The sequence below is a fragment of the Scardinius erythrophthalmus genome (assembly GCF_964197995.2).
Source record: "Scardinius erythrophthalmus genome assembly, chromosome: 5".
Classification (NCBI taxonomy): Eukaryota; Metazoa; Chordata; class Actinopteri; order Cypriniformes; family Leuciscidae; genus Scardinius; species Scardinius erythrophthalmus.
The window spans coordinates 48288139-48301229 of record NC_138225.1 but is presented as its reverse complement, the minus strand read 5'-3'; the positions used below and the strand labels follow the sequence as shown (position 1 = coordinate 48301229).

At 37.3% G+C, this 13091-nt stretch overlaps 1 protein-coding gene across 1 annotated transcript; it reads left to right on the top strand.

Annotated features, from left to right (window-relative positions):
* Positions 1-971: 971 nt before the first annotated feature.
* gas2l2 (growth arrest specific 2 like 2) lies at positions 972-9400 on the top strand (the record flags this gene model as incomplete). The annotated part of the gene is made up of 6 exons (XM_081364797.1): positions 972-1323; positions 2428-2657; positions 3681-3788; positions 4020-4116; positions 5006-5264; positions 7756-9400. 6 exons carry the CDS (start codon positions 972-974, stop codon positions 9398-9400), a joined length of 2691 nt encoding a protein of 896 aa, XP_081220923.1.
* Between the last annotated feature and the right edge of the window lie 3691 nt (positions 9401-13091).

The window sequence follows — 13091 nt, the reverse complement described above, 5'->3', positions numbered from 1 at the left end:
TCAGTAATGTTTCTGTTTAACGTTAAATAAATTGACCCCTCAGGTAGCGCGCCCACTCGCAAAGCAGACAGCCGCGCCTCTGCTACCGCGGGCGTTTTTCCACATTCGAATATTAATTTTCACCTTCGAAATTCAGTTTTTTTTTTTAAACTATTCGAATATATATTCGAATTTAGAATATTCGTTGACAGCCCTATGGGAGTTGTAGTGTCGTAGTGTCACACTTATTTCAGATGCCTTTTGAAAAGACTACAATTATTCAACCCGCCAAAGTGGCTAGTTGGAGTGACTGTGTTACCCGCCACGAGCAAAATCCACCCGCATTTGGCGGGTTGGCGGGTGTTAATGTCAAGCCCTGGTCATCAGAGAAGAGAAGAGGAAGGGGAAGTTATTTTGAAATTTTGTTATCAAGATTATGATATTATTATATATAAAAAATAAATAATGATGATGTGCACGGATAAATCATTTATTATAAATATTCCATATAAAAATAATTGTTAATTTTTGATTTCATGCTGACTTTAAACTAAGTAACACTTAGGGATAGTTTAAAAAATATTTATTTTTATCAATAAATTAATATTTATGTTTATTATTCATGTGTTTGCCGTAAGGAGTTGAACTTGTGGGCAGTAAATGGTTAACTGGAGTGTTTGGATTAAGACGCTATCTGGTAACCAAGGACGATTCCGCGCTCACACACCCTGACAACATTAAAAAAGCGCTGAAACTTTGCAACACAACACTGCACAACGTTTCATTTTATGCACTTACATTTACACTAAGTTTAGGACGGAAAATATGTGTTTGGAGTCAATGAATCGAAGAGTTTAAACTTTTATACCGTTTCGTTGTCACACTATGCTGCTAATATTCGACCGTATTTTTTATGCGAGTCTTATTTTTCCCCTTACAATCCTGGATTATTTAGATTGAGTCTATTAAATTGATTTGATTCAATCCAAGCCATGTCTGGAATTCAGCATGCATCCAATCAAAGCATCAAGCCTTTTAAATCCGGCGAGGAATATCTCTATGCCATGAAAGAAGACCTGGCAGAATGGCTGGGCGATTTATACAACGTGGATATTGACGTAAATAATATTTTGGAGGTGTTGGAAACAGGTGCGCTTCTGTGTGCTCACGCTAATAACGTGACACGAGTGGCGGATGAGTTTCTGAGGAAGAGCGGAACCACTGAGATCCAGCTACCCGCTTCTGGAGTCACTTTCGTCAGCTCTGCACATCCAACAACATTCCTGGCCCGGGATAATGTGACGAATTTCATCAACTGGTGTCGAAAAGAGATGAGCATTTCAGGTACGTTTTATAATTGTACATGTATGTGACGTTTTATATTTGCTGAATTAAGAATTATCACATTATCACATAAAAACCGCTTGATAGAAAATCACTTGTTTGCAAATCAGACTTTTACCTCTAGAGAGTGCTGTGAGCTCACTACAGTCGCGAAGCTTGTCTAGTGTTGGGCTGTTTGCTCAAATGTAGTCTTTCCCAAGGTTTTACACATATGAAAGTTAATAGTAAATTCGATAAATATCTTTAAAATCATGTATACTCACATGAGAGGATGACTCCAGTCATAACAGTCATAACAGTAGGCTTTACTATGGAGATCACATGACCAATCGAATTCTTCTTTAATTTTGGGGAAAGTAATGTACTTTTACTTTTAAATGTAATGCGTTACAATATTGTGTTACACCTAAAAAGTAACAAATTGCCTTAGTTACTTTTTATGGAAAGTAATGTTACACGTATGTTGCTTTTTCTTGGCTGGGCTGGGCTTGTTCTTTCTTATTAAAAACAAACAAACAAAAGTTATATTTTTGGAAAATGTAAAGGGCCTTTCACAGTGAAATGCAAATTATATAATATAAATATATGTTTAACAAGTCATTTTTGCTTAATGTTATCGTTTAATTGAATTATTGAAGGTCAGCAGCAAAGACATTGGTTAATAAAGTAACATTAAATACAAGTATTTCTGTGTTATTTAACATTTTATTCACACAACAACTTTTTATTCTCCTGATTTCTCTCAACATGGGGACAGGAGAGGGGACTTATTTGAGAGAGTAACTCATATATTTTATTGTAAATGTAAAAATAATGTATTACTTTTCTTGTTACTTGAAAAAAGTAATCTGATTACATAACTCATGTTACTTGTAATGCGTTACCCCCAACACTGTTCTTCTTTCTATACAATTCATCTAGTCTATACTGAATTAGTATTATTAAACTTTGTTTTTGCTTGTTGTTGCATCTTACAAGTTGTCAGTAAAAGTCCAAGACAACTGTTATATAGATCAGCGCAACATAATCAAAATGCCTTTTATTTAAAAAAAACAAAAAAAAATCTGTTTTCTGTTACCGTCTTAAACTCTACCCCTACTGCAGATGTACTGATGTTCGAGACAGACGACCTTGTCCTGCGTAAGAATGAGAAGAATTTTGTGCTGTGTCTTCTTGAGGTGGCCAGACGGGCGTCTCGTTTCGGCATGGCTTCACCGGTCCTCATTCAGCTGGAGCAGGAGATCGAGGAGGAGATTCGTGAGGAGATGGAGGACTTGCCCGCTCAGCCCAAACCACAGAGGCGCTTGATAAACATCCAGAACCTGGATGAGATGGTGCCGCATCAAAGATCAAATTCATGTTTACTGATGTGCTGAGGGCACTGGATTTTAATTAAGAACTGAATCTAAATGAAGCAATTTTTGCATAAAATGTGGATCAAAATGACATTCATTGCAGTCTTAATCTTAATAATCCCTTTAGGTGAATCTCACGAAACCTGTCAAGAACTTATTTCGTATTCCATTGCAAATTCAAATGAAATCAAAAAAGTTATTTTTACAATTTATTTTTGCATTGTAACATGTTTGACAACAATTGAGCACAGCATAAAAGTTAGAGCACAGCATAAAAACTATTTATTATATAAATTGTAAATAATTTTTTTAATAAAAAAAAAAAAAAAAGTTGTCCAGACAGAATTATTTTTACTTTTTTTAATAATTTTTCATTACATTAATGACAATTTAAAGGGGGAAATGTGTTCAATAATAAAAAATAAAAAGTCAGTGGTCCTAAAATTTTCTGTGTTAAAGATATAATGTCTTATTTTTTTCACCATTGATGTCTTATCACTAATGAACATTTTCATGTTTGTTCTTAGTAATCAGTCAATTAGCAGATACTTTAATCTAAGCGACTTGCCAATAATAAGTACACTTAATGCAGGCACAAGCAATCTGTAATTAAGTGCTTTGTAATGTTGGCGGCTCATGGCTTGCTCCTTCCAGTGATTGAACCACCAACCTTCTAGTCACCAGCTTTAGGCTTTAACCACTACAAAACCTCTAGCACGAACCCCACAGTTATCCAAGTGATGTGGCATTCAAGAGGATGCCTTGGAAACTAGGACACCCAAAGGGTCAAAGCTGAACATCCATCTGTACCTATAAGATCCATGCCTCTTTTTAGCATTTAAAATGATTTGCAGGATAGGAAAAAAGGAGAACTTTGGATTAACCTGTCATTTTGATTTGTGGGTCCTCTCCTTACTGATGTATGAAGGCTTTCAAAGTGACAGGTTACATCTGCTTAGAATACAATAACGTTTTTGTGTTTGTGTGTGTGTGTGTGTGCAGGTCCAGTTTCTGATAAGCCGGTGCACTTGTCCATCCCAGTTCCCCATGGTGAAGGTATCAGAGGGCAAATATAGGGTTGGAGACTCCAACACTCTCATATTTGTTCGGGTATATAAAAGTTTTCTAAGCACTACTCATATTACTGCCTATCTGTGCTGGAAAATGTTGATCTATCATAGTCATTATTAAAATATGTATTTTACTGTCTCAGTAGCTTTGTTAAGCAGAAATGGAAAAGTATATGTTTTGTTGATATGACAACATGAGACATGAAAACGCTCATACATTTTCATTAAGACGTGTGTGTGTGTGTGTGTGTGTATGTGCGTTTCTGTGTAGATTTTGAGGAATCATGTTATGGTGCGAGTGGGCGGAGGATGGGACACCCTGGAGCACTATCTCGACAAACATGATCCCTGCCGCTGCACTTCCCTCAGTACGCTCACAAATACACACCTACAACTACCTACAAAAATTAGCATCAGAAATTATATAAACAGTGAAAGGTTTGTGGTAGTTTCTCAACCCAAACATTTTTGTGTGAACTTTCCCTTTAAGATTGCTTTGGCATCATGAAGTACATTATGAGACATTGTAGTGGGATAATGTTTGTATAATCTTTACTAATATTTCTCAACACATGTACTGTAGTATATTAAAATAACTTATTTAAAGTGCCCCTATAATGCTATTTTAAAGACTCTTAAGTTTGTTTCAGAAGTCTTCTACAATAGGTTTACATGCAACCAAGGCCAAAAAACACTTTAATTTTCTCATAATATACATTGCAGCATCACCTCTTTTTTCACAGTATCTGAAACGGTTCGATTAAGGATTCTCTTAACCCCTTTTTTTCTGAGAGCTTCCTCTGCTCTGATTGGTCAGATGGCCCAGTCTGTTGTGATTGGTCTACTGCTTACAGTGTGTGTCGGAAACGAAACGCTATTATTTGGAAGTGAAAAAATGGAAGTGAACACAGAAAACAGCGTCTTCTCAACCCAAGCCAAACTCTTCCAGGCCTCAGCTACAGCTATCAAAGTAGATGTTGTTTGCAGGCTACCAATGAAGTCCATAGGCTGATATCATGTAAATTTGTTACAAACCTGTGCAGTTCAGAATTAGTTCTTGCTTTTATGAGACAGTGACTCTATTTGTTATGCACTTTGATCTTTGAAACTTTTCTGACCTTTTATATTCACAAACAGCGATATAGCACTCTAAATGAAAGGTAATATCCAAAAAAAGCATAATGGGGGCACTTTAAAGAATTGGATCAGTATTTCCTGGAAAACCTCTTTTATTTCTCTCTCACACAAACATATCAGTCCACAAGTTGACCGCACGTCCAGCTACTCCAGTCCATGAGATCAAAGAGCGGTTGACCACACCACGACCTGATGCCCAGTGTGCTCCTCAGACCCATCTTATGCTGAGTCGAACTCAGTCCCCTCTTCAGCCAGTTGTCTGGACCCCTTCAGCCCCACACAGAGCCCAGAGAGGACGGCCCTCTCCTCCACGCTCCTCCTGTTCCCCTGACCCTGAACATCAGCCCACCCGCCGGAGAAACAGCCCTTCTCCTAACAAGTAAGTGTTCAGTTGGCTTGCTAAGTAATACCTAAATAACTATTTAACCATTATGTTTTGATTGACTTTGAAGTTGGCATGAAATTTAAATTCACCCAACCTATTTCCTAAATGCATATTTTTGATAATATTGTGAATGATCATTAGTGCATGTTTAATTTAAACGTAAGCAGGACTTCTCCAATCATATCGTCTGTATATTATAACCCATTTCTTACCATCGACTGCAAGCTCATATTCAGATCTGCCTCTATCCAATCAACAACCGATAAATAGAACCATGTCCCCGCCCTAGATTTTTCTTTTCCCCGATTATCTGATTCACTAGTATGTACGTCACAATGCATAAGAAAAGATCTGTCGTTACTTCAGTTAAATCACGATGGATTTTTTCTTCTATATACAGTATACAGTCAGAACTTGTTGGAAGGTGATTGGTCTAATTAAAAATCTTTCTCTGAGGCAGCCAGAGAGCTGACTGACAGGAAGATAGAAATCCACTTAAACCCTTGGATTTTCACAGACACTTTACTTGTTGTCTGAGACCCAGACAATAACAGCACCCAGAGGCATAAACATGAGTTTGTGTGCAAGACATCGAGAGAGACAGAGACTGTGATATAAAAAAAAAACAAGAAAAAAAAAAAAAAAAAAACACTGAGCTTGCTATTAAATAGTCACTAAGAAACAAACTTGTTCCACTTCATCATGACATCTCATTAGTAATCTCCAAAGAGGCTATTATCTCATATTATTATTACTCTATTATATTAGAGTTATAGTCTCTATTATACACACATTTAACGATCACATGTTGGCTATTAAATCGTTGTAATAAAATGAGTTGAATAACAAAAGGAGAGAGCAATGGTAATTAACCTTCATCTTTTTTTCAAGAAATGAGTGCCTTGACTTTAGTGGGTTAATTACTTTTAATAACTTTTAAAAGGTTAGTTCACCCAAAAATGAAAATTCTGTCATTAATTACCCATCCTCATGTTGTTCCAAACCTGTAAAACATTCTTTCATCTTTGGAACACAAATTAAGATATTTTTAATAAAATCTGACCCAGTTCTGTACTCTCCATTGACAGCTTCGCAACAACCACTTTGATGCTTCAACAAGTTCATAAGAGATTGAAAAACTAATATGAATTGAGCGGTTTAGATGATAAACCTATTTAATTTAGGTGTTTAATCACATTTAAACATTGATCAGCGAGGATAAACAGAAGTTCAACTGAACCTACTTGGTGCGCACACCTCATTGGTTCTTGCGGTAGCTCAAACGAACTGCGTAACACGAGAATGAACCTCATTGGTTCTTGCAGAAGCTCAAACGAACTGCGTAACACGAGAATGAACCTCATTGGTTCTTGCAGAAGCTCAAACGAACTGCGTAACACAAGCGAACATGCTTGAGCTTCTGTTTACAACTGATGTGTGCGTTGATGAATGTTTATATGTGAATAAAAGCCTAAATTCAATCTAGAGTCTCTTCAGAAAATTTTGACTAAACCGCTCAATTCATATGTATTATAGAATACAATTCACATGTATTAGTATCATATCTCTTTATGAACTTTTTGAAGCGTTAAAGTGGCAGTTGCTTAGCTGTCAATGGAGGGACTGAAATTGTTCAGATTTTCTTAAAGATATTTTAATTTTGTGTTTCAAAGATGAATGAAAGTGTGAGCAACATATGGGTGAGTAAATTATGATAGAATTTCCATTTTTGGGAAAATAACTTATCTTTTATGAGGGTTTTAAAAGAAGTTTTTTTAATCAGTAGTTTGCAACCATAATCACTAATGACAGACTGTATCACTGTGATTATTATCTGAAATTATATTCATCCAGATTGCATTGATTTACCCGTTCATTCCAGTGTGACCATATAGATGTAATCACACTTAAGTGCAAAATGCAAATCACCACTCACTTACATATTATAGGAGTATTTGCATTCATTTACTGAATAAAAAAAAAAAAGTTGATAGATAACTCCAAAGGTTTTCTGTAATTTCTTGCATTGGTTATTGTTGAGTAAATTAGGTAAGCAAATTGCAAAACTGCAGTGTCTGGTCTCTTTTTCAGAAAAAAGCAGAAAAAGACAAAAAGACAAAAAGAAAAGGCTAATGACAATAACTGAATGCCAATAACAAAAACTCATTTGCATTTGCATCCTAATTAAATATGGTCGAAATCAGTCCCAGACCACCTCAAAATGTGAAAACGCAGATAAACACATGCCAATGCCTGGTTTAAATGAGGCCATAAGCTGAAAGTGGGTCTGCAAATAGGTTGTTTTAATGTATGTCCATGAAGTGTCCATTTGAACAAATCCCTTCTGATATGATAAAATGGAGTTTGCATTACCATATGCTTAATCATGTTTATTGGTGTCCCTAAATACTTGATACTTTTAACAGCTGTTGAGGAACTCACTGACCCTAACAAGGCTATGTGTGGGTGTTTTTCTTCTTTTTAGATCAAGGGAGAGACCGAGTACTCCATCTCGAGTGTACAATTGTGCTGACAGAAAAGATAGCTTGAAAACAAACTCCTCCAGTAGGACAGGCAGAAACGCAACACGGACGTCACCAACACCTCGCCTGACAAGCAGTCTTCCTCGGGCCACCCATCACCCAACCACACCACAACCTGAGATACAGCGTCCTCAAACACCTCTAGTCCTTCAGAGAAACACCAATCAGATCCAACGCCAGCAAGCGCCTGAGAAGAATCTGGGTCAAACCTGGACCAAATCGCAGTTTGTTTCCAAACTGAGACAAAATTCCACCGTTGGAGTAAAAGGACGAGAGAACGAGGATAGAGCGTACCTTGTCTCTGACATGAAAGAAAGTCCAGGAAGGACCTTCCAGAGTTTTCCCAGAAACACACATTCCTGTTCCAAACCTCCGAACATCACTATTCATGAGCCAGAGGGCAATGGGGGTCCCAAAAAGAGTGCACATTTCGTCCGCAACTTTTCTCCTTTTAAAGGTATAACAGGGGCCATCTCAGAAGCACAACACACCAGGCCTAGAACACCAGCTAAGATCTCTCAAGAAGAGTCACCTGGTAAACCGAAAAATATTCTGGATGTAACTGTGAAAGGCCAACTTGAACAAAGAGCAGATAGATCAGCCAGCAAGAAGGTACAGCACTGGGCTCTACACGTGCCAAACATTGTGCAGTTTCAGAAGTCTTTAGGGGTTGAAGAGGGAGGAATTGAGACAAGAAATCTCTTCACTCCTCCTCCACTCAGCCCTTCTCAAGAAGCCATCCTCTACAAGAGCCTAGAGGAGGAAATCTTGTGCAATCTACAGCAGCTAAGCATCGACACAGAAACCAGCACTAGCTCTGATGAGAAGCATCACGAGACTCCTAAGAATTCGAGAGAGATTCCATCTGACCACTGTAAAGCCTCACACAGATCAGCAAGTCTTGATCGGGCAACACCCGACAGTGGAAACAGGGCTTTTGATGCAGTCATGGCTGAACTCTCTGGTGGCCAAAGGAAGATGGAGAGGGTGTCAGTTGAGAAGTGGATGAACACTCTTCCTAAGGGTCTCAGAGGAAAGGTGGTGGAAGACCACACTACCGCACATCACCTTAAGGTCTCTAAACCTTGTATGACCAGTTCTTGGTCCTCATTGGGATCCAGTATGGATTCAAAGGAGATTGCTGAACTTGTTAAAGTGCCACTTGACAACTCAAATGTTGAGACCAAAACTCCCCCTGGCAAAGTATCAAATTTAGGAACCGAGCATGTAAAAAAGCAGAGGAGTTGTTCAATCAAACAAAGAAGATCCTTAAGGAAGCCAGAGAGAGTGCCATCCATCTTCAAGCTGAAACTAAAACCCTGTGTGCGACCAAGACGTGACCACAGGTCCGACCGAAAGCCTTCAAAGATCCCAAAACCAGTTTTCTACAAAAGAACAAACTGCAAAGATGCCAACTCTCAAAACCAGAGAGGGAATGATTCCCCAAATGGGCCTTTCGGCACAGACAACTCTCGAGGAAACACTTGGGCTAAACCAGAATCCCAGGTCCCAATACCGAGTGCAACAAAGTGCCAAAGTGCAAACAAGGAACCACTTGGAGATCAAGATCTGGAAACCTGGGTTTAATCAACCACACAGAAATTTGTAATTTTGGAGTTTACTGAAAATTTGACTGCCAATTCGAACAAGCCATTATGTTAGTCAGGAACTATTTTACTTGCTATTCAAAAGTGCATTTTTTCAGAAAGCCTTCAACATCCTTTTCAAAAAACACAGCACTTTCATCAGAGATTAAAGTCACATTAACCTAAATGAGATACTTTGGTGGTTTGTTGATTGTTTATATATATTTTTAATGTACAGTACATGCATTTACTGTATAAAAAACTAATTGACAACTATAGTTTTAATGCCATAGCAATGCCATGTGGGTTCTGTCAAATATTGTAAGGGATTTTTGTTGTTTTGCATTACTCTTTAGGGTCTAACTAATGAATTTGTAATTGTTAACTAAATGCACTAAGATGTTTACCAGTTTCAGTCTGTGTACTACGTACAAGCTTAAGTGAAAGAGATAGTTCACCCAAAAATAAAACACTTTTATAATTTACTCACGTTGTTCCAAACCTGTATGATGTTCTTATTTCTGCAGAACCCAAAATAAGATGTTTAATCTGTTTTTGTCCATGCCATGAAAGTCAATGGGGTCCAAAACAACACTGGAGCTTACTGAATTCATAGTATAGACAAAATAACCCCAAGACCTTTTTCCAAAATATCTCCTTTTTGTGTTCCACAGAAGAAAGAATGTCATACAGGTTTGGAGTGACAAAAGGGTGAGTAAATCATTTTTGGTTAAACTATGCTACATTCAGAGCACATAATTTGGGTTTGATTTATTATTAGACTTTAGATTAAGGTTTTCAGCGTAGATTGTCTGAATTTATATCCTTTTAAAATGAGCATTTCTCCTCAATGTCACGCTCGGCCAGTCATGGGCCTGTAGACGTGACGGATCAGATGTTATTCTTCCATATAATCAGGTGTTCAAGTGATGAAACTTTCCCCATTTAATAAAAACTGATACACTGACATCTGAGCCATGTGAATGTTTGTCACATCATGAATGTCTATGTACAGATTTGTATATTTTGTAACATGCTGTAAATATGTCATGACTGTACAAGAATTTGTCCCTGTTTGCTGTTTATTCATTTCAGCTCCTCCAAGCATTCCGCTTCCATTTCTTCCCTGCCGTTTCCAAGTCACCTTGTTCTTCAATGTTTTTGGCTGCAGGTTTTATAAATAACTCTTGGCATAAGTCTGGAGCTAATAATAGCTTCGTCAGAACTGCAGCCTGTCACACTACAGCAGCTGTGCTCCCTTGCAACTTTCTTCTCCTTGTTCCCTCCCTCCAAACCCCAGTCCCCTTTCATCCCCAGACTCTTGTCAGTGGAGAGGAGCGCTTTGAAGATGTCCTCTGAGGACTGTGAGAGCATGATATTCTGGGGACTCGTGATAAAAAGATTAAATTCAGCTTTTTGGAATTACACTGAATCTCATCCAATTATTGAGAATGACGTGCTTCCATTTGTCACGTTACCTGAAATTATTCCTTGATTGTTAAAGGATTAATGAACATGAGTAATCTTCACCAGCACAGGCGTTCATCAGTGAGCCGCAACATCAAGCAATGCCTCAGTGATTTCTATTGTGCATGCTACGTATCGCACCTTATTACTGAGTACATATAGTGCATTGTATAAAAAGTAGGGCAGATACACTTCTGAAGAACAGATACTGATGCAAGTATTGATTTTTGTACTCGTACATCACACAGAAGAGAATGCATTTTCTGTCTCCAGTGTCCATTTATTAAATGTGCTCTTTACACAGACATTATATTTAACATATTTTTGATCAGACTGGGATGTGTAGAAGAAGCTGGTCTGTACATGTGCCAGAGATGTGGTGGGTTAAATTATTAAAGAAGGGAATATTTTTAGTCTTTTACTTGCCTGACACAAACATCATCCAAGCCTCTGTATGACAAAGTGGGTTCCACAATGTAAGATCATACATTTATAACACATTTACATTTAAATGATATTTTCCTCTTGCCCTTGTGACTTGATTTAATGCGTCTACAGCATTTCAAAGTGGGAAAAATTCTCATACCTCGGTATAAATGACATTTTTGAGATAAGACACAGTATCAAGACATACCTTAAAGGGATAGTTCAAGATCTATCATTATTTACTCATCCTCAAGGCTTTCAAAAGAAGAACTTTTAATAATTTACTAGTCACTCTTTTTCATGCAATTACAATGAATGGAAGCTAAAGATTTCATGCATCATGCTGTAACATACGACTTCTGTACCACTTGTTATTAACTAAAAAGCAAAAAAAGAACATTTCAGAACCATATGGATCCTTTTATAATACTTTTATGGTGTTTTGCGTCCATTTTGAAGCTTGAAAGCTTCAGCTTTCAATATAACTGCATGGAAAAGAGCGACCACCACATTATTGAAAGACAGTCAGGTTTGGCACAACACAGAGGTGAGTAAATGATGCTATTTTTGGGGGAACTATCCCTTTAAATTCACAAAAGTGTCCAAAGAACAAAGACTTTTGTATAATTTGTGTTGTGTGGAATATTATAAGTGCCAGCGTACGGCACCTGAGCTGGGAAACACTTCTGCTTGCAGGTACTGGAAGATCCTTAAAGGGATAGTTCACTTTAAAATGAAAATTCTGTCATCATATACTCACCCTCATGTTGTTTGAATCCCCAGAAAGGAAGATATTTAGAAGAATGTCAGTAACCAGACAGTTTCTGGTCCCATTGACTTCCATAGTATATATTTTTTATTATGGAAGTCAATGAGACCGGAAACTGTCTGGTCACTGACATTCTTCTAAATATCTTCCTTTCTGTTCAGCAGAGGAAAGAAATTCATAAAGGATTGAAACAACATGAGGGTGAGTATATGATGACAGAATTTTCATTTTAAAGTGAACTATCCCTTTAAGCTTAGTAGGGGTTGGGAATCGAAAATCAATCCCAAATCTGGAATCGGATACTTGTTAAAAATTAAAAATTTGATTCCGCTTATCGATTCCTGTGTGCACATTTTAACGTGGTTTTAAATCATTCAAGAAGATGCGAAAGAGAACTCAATTCGGCACGTGTGCGCTGTTTTCTTTGATGCACACATCTAGATCGCACACATAAAGCCGCCTCTCATGTAGTGCACAAATATAGTTCTCTTTTGTGTCTTCTTGCGCTTGAACGAACAAATACATACAAAATTGTCAAAATATTCTCGTAAAACCGTCGGTTATGTCTTAAGTGAACGTAAACAGTTCAGAAAGAAAACGTGCGTGTAACAGTATATTGGATCCGTGCAGCTCTTAAAGTGACAGCAGCGTAATAAACCCGCTGCAGTCTGTCTCATAAATGTTAATCTATAACAAAAGAAAAAGAAAATCACTCACTGATCTTGACTGAATAACTATATTTTATTTATAAAAAATAAAACTATGCTATGTATTTATTTGAGCTATTGCTAATTTGCTTATTTGTTATAATTGTATTACTGACTGTATACTTATCTTTAACATTTAGAGAAATTTATATTAGTTAGTTGCTCTTTAGGCTGATGATTTTTGTTTATGTTATTCAGCTGAATGTTTTATACAGAATAAATATGTTTGATATCTAAATGTTTGACTGGGAATAGATAAGAACCGGAATCGATAAGCAGAATCAGAACTGAAATCGCTGAAATTCAAACAATACCTAACCCTG